Genomic DNA, 22,366 nt, shown 5'->3' with positions numbered 1-22,366 from the left:
AAACAAAGAACATCCAGGGAATTCCTAGAAGCATGGCACTCATCCACAAACTCCATCAACAAACACAGCGACTTGGACCCAATATACCGGCCACTACAGCCAATATACCGGCCACCACAGAAGCGCTTCACAGGAGGCTCCCAAGCACTGAGGATGTCACCTAGACAGGGGACGAAACGTTTGCAACAAAAACTTCCAGCTCGGCGAACAGCAGCATCTTTGAATGACTTCTATGTTGTGTATGACCAAAGTGCAATTCAGAATATGATCAATGTGGACCAGCACCCCTCATCCACAGACATTAGCATCGAACATGTGTCAGCAGCTCACATCCATCATGGTACCTCTCTGACGCACTTTCACAGACTCACATTGGAGGGCACCCTGGCAACTGGCTACATAAGGAACAATTTGTGCACATGGTCAGTCACCCAGCTCACAGATTGGCCCAGGCGCAGCTCAGTTCTACTTGCTTGCTCTGTTCGGGTTAATTTACTAGTGCCTATCTGCATGCTTGCAGCATCCTTGCCATGCTATACCTATCAACATGTTAGTGCTTCAGTCAGAGCCAAAGGCTATCAGTATTACTATATTGAAATGCTTTTTTTGCACACACATATAGACAGACTGTTTGTCAGTAGGGATCTGTCTAGGATGGGAGGCACAGCTTAATGAACGGCATACTGGGATGACAATCTAACAGTGACAGCATGTGACAGCTGCCAGCACTGCAAACACACTGAAATCACAAAGTTAGGGCTTTTCTATAGACCTCCCAACTGCCCATAGGAGACAGAGGAGCAGATATGTAGTCACATACTGGAAAGATGTGAAAAAAGCAAGGTGGTTCTGGTGGGAAACTTCAACTTTCCTCTTATTGAGACTCCCTTAAAACCAGGTGCTCAGATAGAGACCAGCTAGTTAGATGTCTCAAAAGGGCTTTTTGAGTCAGTATGTTGACAATTCAACCAGAGAGGAGACCATACTAGACCATATTAGGGAATGAGCCAGGACAGGTAATCAATGTTTCAGTAGGACAGCTTTACGGGCTTAGTGATCATAACTCTAGAAGAATTTGAGTAGCCATGGATAATGACAAGAGTGGCCCTCGGGTGAGGAGGCTTAATTGAGTCAGGGCCAATTATATCCAAATTAGACAGGAACTGGGAGATGTGGATTCAGAGCAGTTATTTGAGGGCAATTCTATTTCTGGAATGTGGGAGGCTTTTAAAGACCAGTTGATTAAAGTGCAGGACGTGCATATATTCACCAAGGAGAAGGGCATGACTGATGTTGAGATCCGGGATGAGTGTGTGAATACTCTTGAGGATGTCAATATATTGAAGGAGGAAGTTTTGGGCATCCTAAATTGCATTAAGGTAGTCAACTCCCCAGGACCCAGATGAGATCTATCCCAAGTTACTGCGAGAGGCAAGGGAATAAATAGCTGGGGCTTTGTTAGATATCTTCACATCCTCTTTGACCACAGGCAGCATGGTTTTGCATGGAAAAGGTCATGTCTCACCAACCTGATTGAGTTTTTTGAAGAGATAACAAAGTTAATTGATGAGGGAAGGGCTGTAAATGTAGTTTGTATGGAGTTTAGTAAGGCATTTGATAAAGTCTCACAAGGCAGATTGATACAAAAACTAAAATCACATGGGTTTGGGGTGGGCTGGTTAGATGAATACAAAACTGACGGTCATAGAAGACAGAGGGTAGCGGTGGAAGGGTGTTTTCAGAATGGAGACTAGTAACTAGTGTTGTTTCACAGGGATCAGTCTTACATCCTCTGTTGTTTGTAATATATATAGAGGATCTGGAGGACATTGTGGGTGATCTGGTTAGTAAGTTTGCAGATGACACGAAGACTGGTGGATTTGCTGATAGTGCCAACGATAGTAAAAAGATACAACAGAATATAGATAGATTGGCGATTTGGGCACAGAAATGGCAGATGGAATTTAATCCAGACAAATGTGATGTGATGCATTTTGGAGAATCGAATTTAAATGTGAATTAAACTATAAATGGCAGAACCTTTAAGAACATTAGCATACAGATGGATCTAGGTGTGCAGGTCCACAGTTCCCTAACAGTGGCAACACAGGTGACCAAGGTGATTAAGAAGGAATATGGCATGTTTGCCTTTGTCGGCCAGGGCATGGAGTACAGGAGTTATCAAACCATATTGCAGCTACAAACAACCCTTGTTTGGCCACATTTAGAGTATTGTGTGCAGTTTTGGTTGCCACACCACTAGAAGGACATGGAAGCTTTGGAGAGAGTGCAGAGAAGGTTCGCCAGGATGTTGCCTATTCTCAAGGGCATTGGCTATGAAGAAAGGATTGTTTTCACTGGAAAGATGGTGGTTGAGAGGAGACATGGTTGTTGTCTACAAAATTATGAGAGGCAAAAAGTCAGAGGCTTTTTCCCAGGGTTGAAGTTTCACTTTCAAAGGGGCACAAGTTTAAGGTGAGAGGGGGAAACTTTAAAGGAGATATGTGAGGGACGTTTTTCACGCAGAGAGTGGTAGGAGCCTGGAACGCACTGCCAGAAGAGGTGGTGAAAACAGGCACATTGGCGACATTTTAGAGGCATCTGGATGGTTACATGAATAGTGAGGGAATGGAGGAATATGGACCAAATAAGGGTAAAGGTTTATTTTTTAGTTTAATTCGGGTATGATGATCAGCATAGGCTTGGAGGGCCAAAAGACCTGTTCCTGTACTATACTATTCATCCAACAAAATTGCCAGGGTGGAAATTGGTGGGGGCTTGTCCTTAGTCCAACAGCAGGGTTTGGTGTGGTGGGGGTGTGGCGATGGCTGTCAGTCAGGGTCACAGTCCAGGGACTTGGCCACTGTCATTCACTGTGAACGATCACCATCAGGGGATCTGTCCTGGTTCAGTCCAGGAACAGGACAATACTCAGTTTTTTTTATTCATTTGTGGGATTTGCTGGCTGGCCAGTCTTTATTGCCTGTCCCAGTTGCTGTTGAAAAGGTGGTGGTGAGCTGCCTTCTTGAACCACTGTATTTTGCAGGTGACCCACAATTCCAGAATGTTGGCCCAGTGACAGTGAATGAATGGAGATACATTTTTCAAGTCAGGATGGTGAGTTACTTAGAGGGAAACTTGAAGGTGGCAGCGTTCCCATGTATCTGCTGCCCTTGTCCTTCTAGATGGATGTGGTCGTGAGTTTGAAAGGTGCTGTCTGAGGATTTTTGTATTTCTGCAGTGCATCTTGTCGATAGTACACACTGCTGCTACTGAGCATAATGGTAGAAGGAATGAATGCTTGTGGAAGGAATGCCAATCAAGTGGGCTGCTTTGCCCTGGATGGTGTCAAATTTCTTGAGTGTTTTTAGTGCTGTACTCAACTAGGCAAGTGGGGAGTATTCATTCAAACTCCTGACTTCTGCCTTGTAGATGGTGGACAGGTTTTAGGGAGTCAGGAGGTGAGTTACTCACCACAATACTACTAGCCTCTGACCTGCTCTTTTAGCCACCGTGGTTATGTGATGAGACAAATTGAGTTTCTAATCAATGGTAACCTCCAGGATGTTGATAGTGGGGGATTCAGTGATGGTAACAGCATTGAATGTCAAGGCATGGTGGTTAGGTTGTCTCTTATTGGTGATGGTCATAGCCTGGCATTTGTGTGACACGAGTGTTGCTTGCCAGACTTGGATATTGTCCAGATCATGTTGCACATGAGTATCTGAGGAGTCATGAGCGGTGCTGAACATTTGCAATCATCAATGGACATTCCCACTTGTGAATCGAAAAGTACAGCAGGTCAGGCAGCATCCGAGGAGCAGAAGAATTGACGTATGTTTTTCAATTTTGATGTCAATTCCACCAGTTTCTTCATCGCCCCTCCCCACCTCATCCCAGATCCAACCCTCAAACTCGGCACTGCCCTCTTGAACTATCCTACTTGTCCATCTTCCTTCCCACCTACCCAGTACAACCTCCCCTCTGATCTCTCACCATCACCCTCCATCTGCAGCTACCTATAACCTTCCCAAATACCTCCCCCACCCCATTCCCGCCTCAGGCGACTGACTGTATGGAGTTTGCACGTTCTCCCCGTGTCTGCGTGGGTTTCCTCCGGGTGCTCCGGTTTCCTCCCACAGTCCAAAGATGTGCAGGGTCAGGTGAATTGGCCATACTAAATTGTCCGTAGTGTTAGGTAAGGGGTAAATGTAGGGGTATGGGTGGGTTTCGCTTCGGCGGGTCGGTGTGGACTTGTTGGGCCGAAGGGCCTGTTTCCACACTGTAATCTAATCTAATCTAATCTAAAAAATTTATCTTTCAGTCCCCTTTCCAACCCCCACATTCCTGATGAAGGGCTTATGCCTGTAATGCTGATTCTCCTGCTTCTTGGATGCTGCCTGACCTGCTGTGCTTTTTCAGCACCACACATTTCGACTCTGATCTCCAGCACCTGCAGTCCTCACTATCCCCACTTGTGACCTTACAATGGAGGGGAGGCCATTGATGAAGCAGCTAAAGATGGTTGGGACGAGGGCACTACCCTGAAGAACTCCTGCAGAAATGTCTGGAGCTGAGATGACTGACCTCCCACAACCAGGACCATCTTCCAGTCCAACCAGTAGAGAGTATGCCCCCGAATACCAATTGATTCCAATTTTGCTATGGCTCCATGACGCCATACTTGGTCAAATCAAGTTTTGCTGTCAAGGGCTGTCAATCTCGCCTCATCTCTGGAATTTGTCCATGTAGTGAGGTCAGGAGCTGAGTGGCCTGGCAGAACCCAATCTGTATGTCACTGAGCAGGTTATTGCTAAGCAGGTGCTGCTTGATAGTACTGTTGATGTCACCTTCCATCACTTTACTGATGATTGAGAGTAGATTGGTTCATCTTCTGGGAACTACTGTAGTCCCAGCAATGACCAAAACTTGAATCTGGTGCTGCTGCAGCTATAGAACTGCTGACCATTCAGACTGCCTGGCCCCTCACTATGGCAGGGTGATTGCAGGATACATGTCCTGTTTCCAACTGATCAAGATTGCATGGAGTGTTAATTGCCACCCAGGTAAATAGTGCGGTCAGGAAGGCATATGGCGTACTGGCTTTTATTGGTAGAGGAGAACTGTGGGGCAACTGTTATTGCTGAGGATACACTTCCTGCCAACTCTTCTGGCAACAGAACTGAAATTATTACCCCAAAATGACTTCCATTATAATCAGAGATATCCCTTTAGTTTCTAGCCTAATGAAAATATTCTCAGGCTTATATTTTTATATTTTATATTTGTGAGGTAGGTATTGGTAACTCCAATTAGTTTGAAATATATTAAATATTAACCCAGTCTTCATCAATTTTTTTTTTGCTTTGTAGCAAGGAGAGTTCCGACAGAAGGCTGCAGACAAATTAACTCATCGTTATCAAAATCCATGGTATGTCATTTTGGACACAACATAAAAATGCCTAGTAACTTGGATGAGGCAATTTTAAAATCACATTATACCAGAATGAGTTTGAGACTCATCACTTATGACTGCACAATCTAGTTCTAGTCACTGTCTTGGGGAAAATGTATACTTTTATGGTGTTTGTGAATATCATTAATTTTTCATTGACAAAGTCAATATTCCCATCAATTGTAGTTATTTGTTAAGGAAACAAAATAATTTACTAAATTTCTATAAATGTATCTGAAGCTGTACTGGAGTCTGGCTAGGAGGTGGGAAGCCTTGCAAAGTGGCAGTAGGAGGGGAGTGGAACAACTACGTGACATTTCCAATGGAGGGATTGGTGACAGTGAAATCTTGCCCCAATTAGAGATGGGTTGTCAATCCAACTAATTAAGGTTTCTTATTGACGTTATAGAATCCCCACAGTGTGGAATGAGGCCATTTGGTGGTAGTGAAGGAGCGTCGTTCCGAAAGCTAGTGTGCTTCCAATTAAACCTGTTGGACTATAACCTGATGTTGTGTGATTTTTAACTTTGTACACCCCAGTCCAACACCAGCATCTTCAAATTAGGAGCAGTAGTGTGTTTGATCTATAAGAAACACTGCAGAAATTTACCAAGGTCCTTAGATAGCACCTTCCAAACTCATGACCGCTCTGGTCTAGAAGAATAGGGGAGCAGATATATGGGAACACCACCACCTTCAAGTTTACCTCCAATTAATCACCATCCTGACTTCAAAAGTATATCTTCATTCATTCACTGTCACTGGATCAACATCCTCAAATTCTGTCTCTACTGACATAGTGGGTCCACCGACAGAATTTAGATTTCCAGAAGACACTTGATAAGGTTTTCACAGTAGGGGTTACTAATAGCATCACATGAAGTGACTTCGGGAAGGGATATGGTTGAAAAACCAATAGGCATCACTAGAGAGAGAGTACTAAACATTCTAATAAAGCTAAAGATCGATAAGTCCCCTGGACCTAACGTATTGCATCTTAAAGGAAGTAACTGCAGATAGCTTTCTCTCTAATTTTCTTATGGCTGCACAAGCCTCTGGGTCGTGTGTGTGGTAGCAAGTTCTGGAATGAGATGTCAATGCCGCAATTAGTGTATTAATGGCAATCCCCATGCACAGAACACTGCAGCAGCTACATGCCTCAGAGGGAACATTGCCTACAGATCTGGTTGATGCATTGGTAGTAATCTTCCAATAATCCTTTGACTCTGGAAAAGTTCTAGAGGACCACAAACTGTCAATGTAACACCCTTATTTAGAAACAGAAGGAGACAAAAAGACAGGTAACGATAGGCCAGATAACTTAATATTTGTAATTGAGAAAATGATGGAGTCTATTGTAAAGGATATAATAGCAGAGCACTTTGAGAGATTATATAATCAAGCAGAGTTTCAAGAATGTGACATTATCCCTGACAATTTTACTGTAGTTTTTTGAGGAAGTAATAAGTGGATTAGATAAAGGGGAACCAGTAGAGGAACTTTGTATTTGGAATTCCAAAAGGCATTCGATAAGGCATGGCACATAAGGTTACTTAATAAAGTAAGAGCCCGTGCTGTTTGGGGTAGTCAATTAGCACAGATACTGGATTGTTAACTAATAAAAATCAGAGAGATGGAATAAAGGGGGCATTTTCAGGTTGGTGAACTTTAATAGGTGGAATGCCACAGAAATCAGTGCTGTGACCACAATTAGTTACAATAAATATTAAACACTTGAATGATGGTAATAAATGTACTATCACCAAGCTTGAGAATGTCACAAAACTAGTGAGGATGATACAAAGAGTCTAAACAGGTATATAGACAGGTTTTGTGAGAGAAAATAAATTTGGAATATGAAGTATAATGTAGGAAAATTTGACGTTTGCACTATTGCAGGCAAGATAGAAGAGATGATTATTTAAATGTGAAAAGATTGCAAGACATTGCAACACACAGGGATTTGGGGGACCTTGTGCATGAAATAAAGCAGGGCACGTGACTGAAATAATAGTGTGTAAGCACTTTGGGATGAGTGACCATAATTCTATTGGTTTTAAAACGGTTATGGAAAAGGATAGACCAGATCTAAAAGTTAAAGTTCTAAATTGGAGGAAGGCCAATATTGGCGGTATTAGGCAAGAACTGTCAAAAGTCAATTGGGGTAGATGTTCGCAAGTTAAGGAATGGCTGGAAAATAGGAGGCATTTAAAAATGAGATAACAAGAGTCCAGAGACAGTATGCTTCTGTTAGGTGAAGAGCAAGGCTGGTAGATGTAGAGAATGCTGGATGACTAGAGAAATATATGTTTTGGCCAAGAATAAGAAGGATGCTTATGTCAGGTATAGACAGCTGGGTTTGAGTAATTCCTTAGAAGAGTATAATGGCAGTAGGAGTATACCTCAGAGCGAAATCAGGATGGCAAAATGGGGACATAGCTTTGACAAATAAAGTTAAGGAGAATCCAAAGGGATTCTACAAATACGTTAAGGACAAAAGGGTAACTAGGGAGTGAATAGGGTCCCTTGAAGATCATCAAGGCCATTTATGTGTGGAACTGCAGGAGATGGGGATGATATTAAATGAATATTTTGTATCAGTGTTTACTGTCGAGAAAGATATGGAAGGTAGAGAGCGTGGGGAAGTACATAGCGACCTCTTGGAAAAATGTCCATATTACAGAGGAGGAGGTGCTGGACATCTTAAAGCACATAAAAGTGGATAAATCCCCAGGACCTGATCAGCTTTACTGTGTGGGAAGCTAGGGAAGTAATTGCCGGGTCCCCTACTAAGTTATTTCTATCATCGATAGCCTGAGGTATAGTGCTGGAAGACTGGAGATTGGCTAACATGGTGTTACTGTTTAAGAAATATGATAAAGAAAAGCCAGGGAACTATAAACCGGTGAGCCTGACATTGGTGGTGGGCAAGTTGAAGGAATCTTGAGGGATAGAATTTACTTGTATTCAGAAAGGCAAGGACAGATTAGGGATAGTGAACATGGCTTTGTGCGTGGGAAATCATATCTCATGAACTTTATTGGGTATTTTGAAATAGTAACAAAGAGGATTGACGCAGGCAAGTAGTGCACATGATCTATATGGACTTCAGTAAGGTGTTCGATAAAGTTCCTTATGGTAGACTGGTTAGCAAGCTTAGGTCACATACAATACATGGAGAACTAGCCATTTGGATACAGAACTAGCTCGAAGGTAGAAGACAGAGGGTGTTAGTGGAGGATTGCTTTTCAGACTGGAGGCCTGTGACCAGTGGAGTGCCACAAGGGTCAGTGCTGGGTTCACTACTTTTCATTCATTTATATAAATGATTTGGATGCGAACTTAGGAGGTATTGTTAGCAAGTTTGCAAATGACACCAAAATTGGAGGTATTCTGGACAGGGAAGAAGGTTACCTCAGAGTACAATGGGATTTTGATTAGATGGGCCAAAGGGCCGAGAAATAGCAGGTGATGTTTAATTTAGATGAATGTGAGGTGCTGCATTTTGAAAAGGCAAATCAGGGCAAATTTATGCACTTAATGGTAAGGTTCTAGGGAGCATTGCTGAACAAAGAGACCTTGGAGTGCAGGTAGATAGGATAGTGAAGAAGGTGTTTGGTATGCTTTCCTTTATTGGTCAGAGTATTGAATACAGGAGTTGGGAGGTCATGTTGTACAGGCCATTGGTAGGTCACTATTGCAGTACTGCGTGCAATTCTGTTCTCCCTGCTGTAGGCAGGATGTGGTAAAACCTGAAAGGGTTCAGAAAAGATTTACAAGGATGTTGCCAAGGTTGGAGGGCTTGAGCTAAAAGGAGAGCTGAATGGGCTGGGGCTGTTTTCAGAGACTGAGGGGTGACCTTAGAGGTTTATAAAATCATGAAGGGCTTGGTTAGGGTGAATTGTAAAGGCAGTGGATGAGTCCAAAACTAGAAGACACAGGTTTAAGGTAAGAGGGAGAAGATTTAAAAGAGACCTAAGGGGCAATGTTTTCATACAGATAGTGGGATGTGTGTGGAATGAGCTGCCAGAGAAAGTGGTGGAGGCTGGTACAATTACAACATTTTCAAAAAAACATCTGGCTGGGTATATGAACAAGAAGGATTTCGAGGGATATGGGTCAAATTCTGGAAAATGTGACTGAATTTATTTAGGGATCTGGTCAGCGTGGACCAATTGGACCAAAGGGTCTGTTTCCATACTGGGTATCACTATGACTCTATGAATCACAAAAAAAGTCCGAGTTCAATCTGTAATATGGAAGGAAAATGAAATGTTGGTCTTTATTTCAAAAGGAATGAAATATAAAAATAGGGGGTTTTGCTAAGCATATGCATGACACTGGTTAGACTATAGCTAGAAGGCTATGAACCTGTTTGGGCCCCTTGTCTAAGGAAAGATATATTGGTGTTGGAGGCAGTCCTGAGAAGGTTGATCCTGGGAATGGAGAAGATTCCTTATGAGGAGTGGTTGAGTAGGTCCTTCTTACCTATGTTTCTGTCATCCTCAAACTTGGCAATAGTACATACTGTACACATTGGAGTTGTGGAGAGTGCAAGGAGATCTACAATTTTTTGGGGGATTGACAGGGTAAATGCTTTGAGGTTGTTTCCCTCGTAGGAGAGTTGAAGACCAGAGGGGACAATCTCAGCGTAAGGAGTTGCCTATTTAAGACAGAAACGAGGAGGGGATGAGAAATGAGATGTGGAGTCAAGGGTTAATTTTCCCTTTACTGTAGTAGCTACTGAACATGTCTTTGAGGAGCTATGTCACAATGATGTCAAACCATTTGGAACTGGTACTTAATTCTGTAGAATTCCATAGATGTCCTTACTTACTATCCCTTGTGTATGGATGTGTGTTCACTCACCTGAGCACATACTTTATCTTGCTACAAACAGGGGAGGCAATGACATAGTAGTATTATTGCTAGATTGTTAATCCAGAGGCTCAGATAATATCTCTGGCCAGTGATACCCACATCCTGTGAATAAACTTTTAATAAGGTAGTCCTGAAGGAGTCTCTTATTTAGCTGACATCAGTATCCTACTTCCCTGGATACTACATTCATCTATGGGATTTTGGATCCACCTAGTGAAATGACAACATTGGTCTTGACAGGAGTGGGGGAGTCAATTCACGAAAGGCATGGACAAAATTCCTCCTTTCCTCCTAACTCATATACTGTTTATCAGGAGCTTGATGATAACCTTCCCAGAGCATAATGCATCAACAAACTCAATAACCTGTCACCTTAGTTCATTATTAATCAATGTTCTTGTGAAAAATAATAAATAATTAAAATTGGCCACATACATATTTCAATTAGGGTGTAGTACACGGGGACAGAATAAAATGTGCACCTTCACAACCATCAAGTGCAATCTATATGTCTGTGACTCAGCAATGTCATTGCTTTAGTATCGTCGGAAGGAATGTATGTCTATCCATCACATTTCTATATATATAAAATCAGTACTATCATAACTACTCGTCTCCCTTCCTTCACATTTCAAATGCCATAATCAAAACCCAAATCTTTAATGTGAATTGTTGGTGATATTCCATTAAACAAGTTGAAAACTAATAAATATCTTATATTCAGTAATATATCCTGATATAATTTTGGTGAGAAAGGTTCAGATTGAGATTGGGTAGCCAATTTTTAAAAAATTCAACTGTTGAACCTTTACTAACTTGTTCTCTACCTTGTTAGGCAACCACCTCCAGCTGTTCTTGATCGGCAAAGTCTTGGCAGAGCTTTTCTGGCCTGGCCCCTTAAAAAATTTAGAGAGCCCAGAGAATGCATACGCTCTAAAAAAACTGCAGTGAGCCCATTGTGCGAGAGTGGAATGGATACTCTTTGTGGAACTCAAGTACGTATTGGTTATTTCTAATTTGCCAATTGCTTGACAAATCCATTAATTTATGATGATATACATATATATATCTGTATAATTTATTTCCAATTATTTTGGATGGAATTTCAGAACTTGATCACAAAATATGTGGCAAAAATGCTGAATACTTTTGAAAATGAAAAAGAATTGATTCATTTAATCTCCATAAATCTATGACTCTGATTATGCTTGAAATAAAATAAAGTTGCCTGTTATTCACTGACTAGAAGTATTTTATTAGTATTGTGACAGTTAGACTGAAAATGAAAGAATGGAGAGAAAATTGGGTGGCACGGTTGGCACAATGGTTAGCACTGCTGCCTCACAGCACCAGAGACCCAGGTTCAATTCCCGTCTCAGGCGACACTCTGTGTGGAGTTTGCACATTCTCCTTGTGTCTGCGTGGGTTTCCTCTGGGTGCTCCGATTTCCTCCCACAATCCAAAAAAAAAGTTCAGGTTAGGTGAATTGGCCAGGCTAAATTGCCTGTAGTGTTAGGGGAATGGGTCTGGGTGAGTGGCGGGTCGGTGTGGACTGGTTGGGCCGAAGGGTTTGTTTCCACACTGTAAGTAATCTAATCTAATCTAATCTAATCTACAAGGAAGTAGATCAGTGAGCAAATTGGTATTATTTTTTGCTTCTGGTATTATTATGGTGATGTTCCCCAATTCATTATGATTCAAGATGGGATATCCAAATGCTTAAGTTCCCAGTTGAGGAGGGATAAATTGTCTCCTCTTCTTTATTCACTCATTCCCTTGGTCGGTTGCAACATGTTAATTCAGAAAAGATCCTTTCCCTATAGGATACCTTTCTCTTAGATCCAAATTAACTTACCTTTTAAAAGGAGCCAATTTAACAAGGCTTTTTTCTTTGTTTTAACAAAGAATGAGTTTCATAATTAGCATTAGAAAAATATGCCAACACAACAAACATATAGAGAGTAGAATTAAGAAGTCACTCTAAAATGTTTAAAGCTAAAAATAAACAAATATATGGACCAGTCTCTGAATTGTTGGCACAGAGCAGGTAGTTGAACATGGTATTCATTGAAATGTAACTGTTACTGGTACTGTGAAGTTGATAGTTGAACAGTTTTTTTTGTGATTTCTGGTACTGTAAGACAATTGACAGTCCTTTAACCTAATTCCATTTTTTAAATTGTTTCTAGCAGAGATCTCCCTTTACCTGCAACACAGGGATACCTAGGACATAATTCATTGATTGTGATCTTCCCAAAACACTAAAGCTATTGCTCAAACCCACGAGGGTCCACATTGTAGCTTGCAGTCCCACTAATCCACTGTAGTAGAGTTGAAACTGGCTTTTTCACCAATGTCTTTGTTTATTCCTGGAGCATAAAACAGACATGTTGAGAAGCGAGAGATAGTCAGCACTTCCACCCTTGTTTTCTTGTTAAGTCGAATCATTTTCGATGATTCCCTGTCAATTTTCATGGAGGCTTCAGACAGGATTTGCTAGACACTGAATTTAAATCTGCAGTATTTCTGTTGCAGTCCACCCATTAAAAACAATATGTTTGGGAATTACAAGCAAAAAACTGTCCAAACATATTTTGGGGATCTGATCCACTGTCACCATTAATGATATTAATTGTCTGTAAGTACAGCTGAAAATAGGTTGCTTTCACTTTTTCTTAGTCACAGAATAATACATGATCAAGGCGAAGAATTTCAGGAGACTTGTGCCTGAATAAATATGTGGATTATATAACGAACAAGGTTCAACCTTATAAAGAAACATCATGGTTAACCTTAATCAACCTTCTACTTCCATAAATTAAAGGGTTGGGTCCAGTATACTTCACTATACTTTATCATATTATATACATTTAGTATTTGTTTGTAATTACAAAAATCTGTGAAGATCTACATGTCTGTTGTCATGATGTAGAACTATCATTATCAACCCTGTCTACTCAACTCTTTTATTTTCCTTTGTCTGTATTGCTTCTGACTGTGCTAGTTGGAACCACATCTGGTATAAAGGGAGATGGTTGGATTGTTGAAGGTCAAACACTTCAGTGCCAGGACACCTCATGGTAGTGTCTAAGTCCCAACTATCTCAGTGCAACATGATCTGCTCTCCAACGCCAGAACCAGCAATTGCACACAGATTGCCTGATAGCCAGGCTCCCCCCTTCTCTGTTCCCAGAGGATTATAACACACTGATGGGGTTTGTTGGATGGTCCTGTGCAGCCCCTGTTGTATAACTGAGCCACCACTAAATTGAGATGTGTGCTTTGTGATAATGGGTATAAATCAGTTCATTAAATGAGTATAATTAACACACTGCATCTGGCCCTTCCATCCTTCCACTGCACTGGGGACATTTTGTCACCAATAGGAGACTAATTTAGCAATTCTCCCATAATTTACCAGCCATTGCCACATTCTCTGCTGCAATGCGATGCACTAAGTCTAGCCCAAAGAGTGTATCAGCTAAACCCCAGTCTGATCAGGAGACACAAACATATATAAACAAACATATGTCAAAATAACAGCATGAGGAGGCCACTTGGTACTTCAAGTCTACTCTGAATTCAATAACTTCAGATTCCTGATAACAATTTAACGCCTTACTTATCAAAAATCTACCTACCTCTCCCATTAAAATATTCAAATACTGTTCCCACAGTCATTTGAATTCTAAAGACGAGTGACAGTCAAGTGTAAAAATATTCTCCTTACCCTCTGCCTTACAAGGGTGACCCCTTATTTTTTAAACAGTGACCCCTTATTCTAGATTCTTTTGCAAGAGGAAGGTCCTCTTTCCACATGCACCTTGTGAAGACCATAAGACTACTCAGGTAATTTTATATTTTAATGATATTAACCCTTATTCTTCTGAGCTCTAGAGGATGCAATACTAGCCTGTCCAATCTGTCCTCATAAGACAAACTGTCCATTTCAGATAGTAGTCTAGCAAATTTTCTCTGAACTACTTCCAACTTATTTACACCTTCCTAAAGTCAGGAGACTAGTACTGTACAGAGTTTTCCAAATGTGGTTTCACCATGCCATCTGTAAATGAAATTTCACCTTCCAACTTTGGTATTCAATTCCTCTCTCAGTAAGTAACAACATTCCAAAATATTTGCTGAGGTGCAATTATGTGACCCTAGTTAGGGAAATCACTGAATTGTTAAAAGCAGTCCCTTTCACGTTGCCCTACCAAACCGCCCCCCCCCCCCCCCCCAATTGTTGATGGTACGTATTGCCCATAATGGGCTTTACGTGTCAACTTCTAATTGGCTTCTAATGGGTAATTACTGGTGGTGGTTAATAGTTACAAATGTTTTTTAAAAATCAGTGATTTAGTTGTGGGAAAGTTCAGGTGATTAATAGATATAAATAAAAATCATTTGCTGAAAACAATATGCATGTATTGTGTGAAAGAGAAATAACTTATAATAACTAAAAAAGACTAACAAATTTGTGTACCTTGACCTGTGCAAGAACAATTTTTATTGTGGCTAAGAATCAAAATGGCACACAACAATAACTTTATATTCCAAGGTATATTGGAAATATTCACCACTGCTTGATAAATGTTAAAATTATTTCTGAACATCAATATGCAACAACTCAAGTTTGTTAAAGACATGAAATTTATGCAAAACAATAACCTAAAGTTATCAAAAAATTGATTTTTTTTTCTTAGAACCTGGGTGGAAAGTTCCAACGTTTCTATTGTTGACTTTATTCATACACCATGCATTATGTTGCACACTTTTTCAATAAAATTTGCAACTACAAGTTATCCTTTACCACTCATTCTGTTGGTTGTTGTTCAGCTAACTATTTTGCATAAATGTGTACAGAAGTGAAAATAAATATTTGCGTAGATTTTTTGATGCCCAGGTAATTGTTTCTGAAGGGTAGATGGCAGTTGCAAGTGGGCAATCAGCAGAATCCCCAATATGGCAGACTCCCATGGGACTGCCCTGGAAATTGAAGATTCCACTGGACAATTCCCTTATACATGGAACCCTCTGAAGGTATCCATTTAAACCAGAGAACTTGGAGGTTTCCACTGCAGTTAAGTAAATGCTTACTCAGGAAATGTTAGACTATTAAAACTCTAGTCTAACCCCTGAGTGACTATTCAAGAGACACCCAATTTAACTCGCACACCCTCAACTCCAGTGCTCTGAGATCCTGACCCAACACGCTTCACTCACTCCTCTTACCCCATCACCCAGGACACAATACACCTCATGTCACTAGATCTGTCGACCCATCCTCACTACTACCAGATCCAACTCCTCACCCAAGCTTCTGCTCTTCCCCTCAATTCCCCTATATCCGACCATACAATCCCCTGAGGACTTGATGGTTTCAGAGCTGGAAAACAATGTCAGACCCATTGCCCAATCCAACATTCCCATTGGTTCTGCATGGACCATTATCCTCCCACTGCTGGATCTGATACACCTGCCCTACCTCAGAACCCAAACACCCTATCCCCACTCCCCCCTGCAACTAGACACTACTTTACCTCCTTACCACCATGTCTGAGACCTGCTACATGACACAACACCAGATCCAATGTCTCCTCATCCTGATCTACCCTAAACACAATTCAACGCATTGCTTATCAAAAATCTACCTACATCTCCCTTAAAAGTATTCAAAGATTTTGTTCCCAAACTCTTTTGAGTTCTAAAGATGAGTGACAGTCAGTGAAAAAATATTCTCCTTACTCTCTGTCTTACATGGGTGACCTCTTATTTTTAAACAGTAACCCCTATTATGAAGATGTGACTGGACTGTACCTTTAAGGGAGTTAAAAGCCAGCAGACTACCTGACAGCACCAAATATTCTGAATAAGATATAATGTAACCTATTGGTCCAGCAGCTAGAATAGCTGGTTGCCTGGAGACAAAAACAGATGTGAATTAGGTCAAACAGTTTAAATTATACCCCCAAAAATACCAAACTCCAATCAAGTTAAAATTGAGTATATTGACAATATTAAAAGCCAATGACACAATCCAATGCTTTGGGGGTATAAGACCGGGAAAAATTGAACAGTTGAGGGAGACTGCCAAAAGACCAATAGATGTCGGCTGCTAGTCAGAACTCTCTGAGAGGTACTTGTCTAGAGAAGGAGTTTGCACAGAGAGAAAAAAACATTGACACCAACCTGGAGAGCAAATGTGCAAAGAGAAGATTTGACAGTTGGCTGGTCTTGAACTTTGAATTTTTCAGTAAATCATACTTTTTATGATTTATGGGGTTTTATAAAACTAGTATTATAGAAGGGAAGGTTAAAAGATAGGTTAGAGAAAGGAGTTGTGAATAGTTGTTAGTTAATTATTATCTGTTATATTTTAAGAAATAAAGTTGTTAATTTTTACTTTAATAGTGACCAACTTCACCTGACGAAAGGGCAGCGCTCCGAGAGCTTGGGATTTCAAATAAACCTGTTGGACGATAACCTGGTGTCTTGTGGCTTCTGACCTTACCCCAAAAACTCCATTACTGACCTGGCCCTTTCACCACTGGCAGCTTATTTACTTGGTACCCTACCTACTTGATACTCTAAACCTCTGACACCCTACCCCCTATGCACCCCCTCCCTCTCTGGCACCCTCCCTCCATGCATCTCCCCTTCTGGTACCCAGCCCCATATGAAAGCTGTTTAAATGCAACTTTCCCCTTAATTCAGCAGCAAAGTTTAGAACTGTGAGTCACTGCTGTGATTGCCGACACTGCTTCTCACATGGGGATCAGCTAGGCAGACATGCAGCCTAGAGGAAACGTTGCTTACATAGCAACTACTGACTTTGCATCCCAACCCCTTTCCACCCAGCATTTTACCTACCTTAGTGATTTTTGAGAAGATTTGTAAGTCAGGTTGATGGTAAGTAAATAAGTTAGCTCACTGAGCTGGAAGATTTGTTTTCAGACATTTCGTCACCATATTAGGTAACATCATCAGTGAGAGTCTCCAGTGAAGCGCTGGTGGTATGTTCCGCCTCTCTATTTATAGGTCTTGGTTTCTTGAAGTGGGTAACATCATATTTGGTTCTTTTTTTCAAGGGAAGATAGATAGGATATAAATCAATGGAGTTCTGGTTAGAATGCCATGCCTCTAAGGATTCTCGTGCGTGTCTTTGTTTTGCTCTCCTAGGATGTGAACATAGAACAACACCGCGCAGAACAGGCCCTTCGGCCCTCAATGTTGCGCCGACCTGTGAACTATTCTCAGCTCGTCCCCCTACACTATCCCAAAATCATCCATGTGCTTATCTAAGGATTGTTTAAATCTCCCTAACGTGGCTGAGTTGACTACCTTAGCAGGTAGGGCATTCCACGCCCTTACCATTCTCTGAGTAAAGAACATGCCTCTGACACCTGTTTTAAATCTATCACCCCTCAATTTGTAGTTGTCCCCTCTCATACAAGCTATCGTCATCATCCTAGGAAAAAGTCTTTCACTGTCTACCCGATCTAATGTGTGTGTTGTCCCAGTCAAAGCAGTGTCCTTCTTTGTCTGTATGTATGGAAACTCGTGATAGTGGGCCGTGTTCTTTGGTGGCCAATTGGTGTTCATGTGTCCTAGTGGCAAGTTTCCTGCTTGTTTGTCCAATGTAGTGTTTGTTACAGTTCTTGCATGGTATCTTGTAAATGACTTTCTAGCAGTATCTAATGCATCCTTTAATTTCATTAGTCGCTGTTTAAGTGTGTCGGTAGGTTTGTGGAATACCATGATGCCAAGGGGGCTGAGTAGTCTGGAAGTCATTTTTGATATGTCTTTGATGTAAGGTAATGTGACTGTAGTTTTTGGTTGTGTTGTGTCTGCTTGTTTGGGTTTGTTTCTGAGGAATTGGCAGGTTGTGTTTATTGGGTATCCATTTTTCTTGAAAAACGTTGTATAGATATTTTTCTTCTGCTTTTTGTAGTTCTTAGGTGCTGAGTGTGTTGTAGCTCATTGAAATAATGCCTTGATGCAGCTCTGTTTGTGGGTGTTGGGATAATTGCTTCTGAAGTTAAGTATTTGGTCTGTGTGTGTTGCTTTTCTGTAGATGCTGGTTTGAAGCTCTTCGTTAACCGTAAATTCAGCTGTCACATCTAGGAATAGGAATTTGTTGTCATTCTCCTCCTCTTTTGTGAATTTTATGCCTGTCAGGATGTTGTTGATGATGTTCTATGTTTCCGCTAATTTGTTCCATACCCTTCATTATTTTGTGATGACAAAGATGTCATCCACATAGTGAACCCAGAGTTTGGATTGGATAGATGGGAGGGCAGCTTGTTCAAGTCTCTGCATTACTGCTTCTCCTATGAGTCCTGATACTGGTGATCCATAGGTGCTGCGTTGACTTGTTTGTAGGTTTTGTTATTGAATGTGAAGTGTGTGTGAGGCACAGGTCCACTAGCTTGAGGATGTTGTCTTTGCTGATGAAGTTGGTGCTGTTTGGTGTTTGTGGTCCTGGTTTTCCTAGTATTAATGCCAGTGTTTCTTTGGCCAGGTCAGTATTAAGGAGAAAGTGAGGGCTGCAGATGCTGGAGATCAGAGCTGAAATGTGTTGCTGGAACAGCGCAGCAGGTCAGGCAGCATCCAGGGAACAGGAGAATCGACGTTTTGGGCAGAAGCCCTTCTTCAGGAATTCCTGAAGAAGGGCTTATGCCCGAAACGTCGATTCTCCTGTTCCTTGGATGCTGCCTGACCTGCTGCGCTTTTCCAGCAACACAGGTCAGTATTAATTATGTGAAAAGGGCTGTAATGCCAAAGTAGACCATTATTTCATCCTCTTCTGATCTTAGTATCTTTGTTGTTCAGGAATTCTCGGGTGGAATGAATGGGGTGGCATGAATCTTCAATTAGCTGTTTTAGTTTTTGGTGGAGTTCCTTGGCTAGTCTGTATGTTGGTGTTCAGGTAGGGAGACTATGGGTCTGAGGGGAGGAGCGGCAGGTTTGTGTATTTTTGGTAATCTGTAGAAGCGTGGTGTGTTGGACCCATCTGGTTTCAAAAATTCTCCTGATTTTTTAAAGTCCTGTTGGAAGGGATGAGCTCCTGTTTAGTACCTGTGTAGTAGTAGTAATCCTATGACTAGGACTGCTTTTTCTGTATCAATAAGTGGGCGGTCCGAAAGATTTTTTATCCAAGCATCAGTCTTCTATGAAATGTATTTTTGTGAGTTTATCCAACCTGAAGTGCGAGTTTTTTTCTTTTGCTGTGTTTGCTGTTTAAAGCTCATAGTGCATTTGTCCACTCACAGTCCGTCGTGGTATTGACAAGGTTTTTGGTGCGAAATCTCCTGGTTGTATTTACGGAGTCGGTTGTGAGCATTGTTTATCATTTCTTTAAGCATTCTGCAGCCGTTTTGTTCTGCTATTTTTTTGGTTAGTGGGGTGTTTGGGGCGGGGGGTTGTATTTTAGACATTTAGGAAGTACCTGATTTCTGCGACATTGATTTAGATCCCATCTACCTTCCCTTGAAAAAGAAACCAGAAATGACATCACTCCCCTTAAGAAACCAAGACTTATAAATAGCGAGGCAAGATGTACCACCAACGCTTCACCGGAGACACTGATGATGTTACCTAGTCATGGTGATGAAATGTCTGAAAACAAATCTTCCAGCTCAGTAAGCAAACTTACATACTTATTTTACCTACCTGCTACCTACCCCCTATTTTATTGTCACAATGCTTAGCTGGCACCTTCCAATCCCAGCAGCCTGACTTCACACCTGTTTTAGGTACTTAGCCTTTCACAGCAGCTCTAAAACTTCTTTCTTTTTTTCATTTATCTATTATTTGATATTATAGTTGGACTAAATTAAGCCTAAGAGTAAAAATGGCAGGAGATCTCAGACCCATGCTATGCTCCTCTTGCTCAATGTGGGAGCTCAGAAATAGGAAGAGTGCGGTAACAATGTTGGGGCTGTACTACAGGCCTCCCAATAGTGAGCCCTTGGAACATTTGATCCATGTTCAATTGTCCTATTATATTGTATTTTTAATTCACTATTTTTAGAAACCAACTATATTTTAAAATATTGCCTTTTCTTCTCAGGATGGTGAGAAACAAGACATCTGTGAAAAAAAAGACAAAGATCCACTTGACCTTGAAGAACAAGGACTAGTCTTTGATGATATTTAATTCAGGATTTCCCATTATTTCTCAACACATTATTTTTTCTACAAACATAACTGGAAATCCAGCTGAGTTCTAGGTTCCACAAGATTAATGATTCAGTTTTGACTCAAGTGCAAGTTAGTTTATGGATATTTTGAATTGGCTTGATTTGAAGTCATGTATTGGTATTTAGAAATTTTGTTTGAAGCAAATTTGTATTTCAAATTCCACTAGAAAATTATCAGAGGTTTAGTCATTTCTGGCAAAAACAATAAAGCAAGGTTTATGAAATCTTCAGTTACAGAATATTCTTTCTTTTAATCCATTGCTAAGATTAATAAACTTGTATTATTCACAGTTCCAGGCAGGTCAAGTGAGCTCAAGTTTTTTATTTTCTCTTTTTGGTGTGCCTTGTAGGTCAAGTACAAAGTTTAAGTCAACAATTCCATTAACTTTTAAACAACACAAGTGACAAGTACTAACACATCTTTCCCTAGTCTTTCAAAGTCAGTTCAATGAAGTAACAGTTCTTTACAAAATCCATTGGGCACAAAATTCAAATAGAACTAAATCAACATAAGAGCAAATAACTGCAGGCCTAATCTTGGACTTTGTAAATTTATTCACAGCAGGAGACTTTGGGTATGACAGAAAATTGGCAGCCAGCAGTTGATATTCATTGTTCTCTGTAAATAATGTCAAAGGGGTCACAAAGGATTCGGGGAAGCCAGCTCCAACCAGCCTAAGAGTTGTGTATTGGAGAAATATCAAAGAAACTTTCTGGTACCTTGACTTCCAGCAAGTACCTGAGGACATGCATTTTACATCTCCCTGGCATGGCAATAGTGAAGGTGTTGGTACAACCCCATTGGATGTTTTGAACCTAACTCATGACTCCAGGAGATGATCCGCCCTGACTTGCGAGACTCACCTTCGTAGAAGAGAGCCAACCCTATGCTGGAGAGAAAGAAAATTCCAACGGCCCAGCTCAAAAATATGTATTATGGAAAAAAAGAGAGTTAGGCAGAGAGTAAATATTGTAAGAATTTGGGAAATGCTCACATGGTGTCTTTAATAGGAATATTTTGTTAATAAAATAGAGTTGAACCACAATCCAAACTCGGTATCCCTTTGCCTGCCTCACAACAAGAGAACTTGGGTGTGATAAAGAGACTAGAAGATGTAGTGTGCAGTCAGTGATTGGGACATGCCCAATAAAGCTGTGGACAAACTGACGGACAACTACAAAACCTACAGGTTTCACTCAGATTCCTACACCCAAAGAAAACACCACCCATGCTATGGACCATCCGTGATAGCACTGCAAGAGTGAAAACTTAAAGCTGAAACGTTCAGTACAAAATATGTGTATTTGAGACAATAGAATCAGATGGGGACAGCAATTATGGGATAGACTGGGAGGAAATGGAAGAACAATAGGGGAGTAGCAGGTCATGAAATTGGCAAATCTAAATTGCTGTAGGATATGATAGGGGAGGCCTCGTGGAGGGATTAAATAAGGGTATCACAGCTACAGAAGCTTCCATTGTCGAGGAAGATCTGCCTACCGAGTTAGTATGGGTGGAAATTAGGAACAGCAAGGGAGCAGTGACCTGGTTAGGGGTTTACTTTAGGCCCCCCAATAGCAGCAGGGAGATGGAAGAAAGCATAGGTCAGCAGATTTTGGAAAGGTGTGGACGTAGTAGGGTTGTTGTAATGGGTGACTTTAACTTTCCCAATATTGATTGGAACCTCCTTCGAGCAGAAAATTTGAATGGAGCTGTTTTTGTAAGGTGTGTTCAGGAGGGTTTCCTAACTCAGTACGTTGACAGGCCGACGAGGGGAGAGGCCATTCTAGACTTGGTGCTCGGAAGCGAGCCGGGGCAGGTATCAGA

General features: G+C 41.1%; 1 protein-coding gene across 1 annotated transcript in view; it reads left to right on the top strand.

Annotated features, from left to right (window-relative positions):
* The window catches only part of LOC122539241 (uncharacterized protein C4orf45), a 39,076-nt gene extending 18,278 nt beyond the window's left edge, over positions 1-20,798 (top strand). Inside the window, exons 3-5 of the mRNA XM_043673943.1 lie at positions 5,373-5,431; positions 11,172-11,331; positions 20,409-20,798. Coding sequence (XP_043529878.1) covers positions 5,373-5,431; positions 11,172-11,331; positions 20,409-20,495 — 306 coding nt within the window. The 3' untranslated portion in view covers positions 20,496-20,798. The remainder of the gene's footprint in view (positions 1-5,372; positions 5,432-11,171; positions 11,332-20,408) is intronic.
* Positions 20,799-22,366: the final 1,568 nt, after the last annotated feature.

Source organism: Chiloscyllium plagiosum, chromosome 32 (assembly GCF_004010195.1).
Source record: "Chiloscyllium plagiosum isolate BGI_BamShark_2017 chromosome 32, ASM401019v2, whole genome shotgun sequence".
In the NCBI taxonomy this organism is placed as follows: Eukaryota; Metazoa; Chordata; class Chondrichthyes; order Orectolobiformes; family Hemiscylliidae; genus Chiloscyllium; species Chiloscyllium plagiosum.
This window is presented reverse-complemented; position numbering and strand designations above follow the sequence as displayed.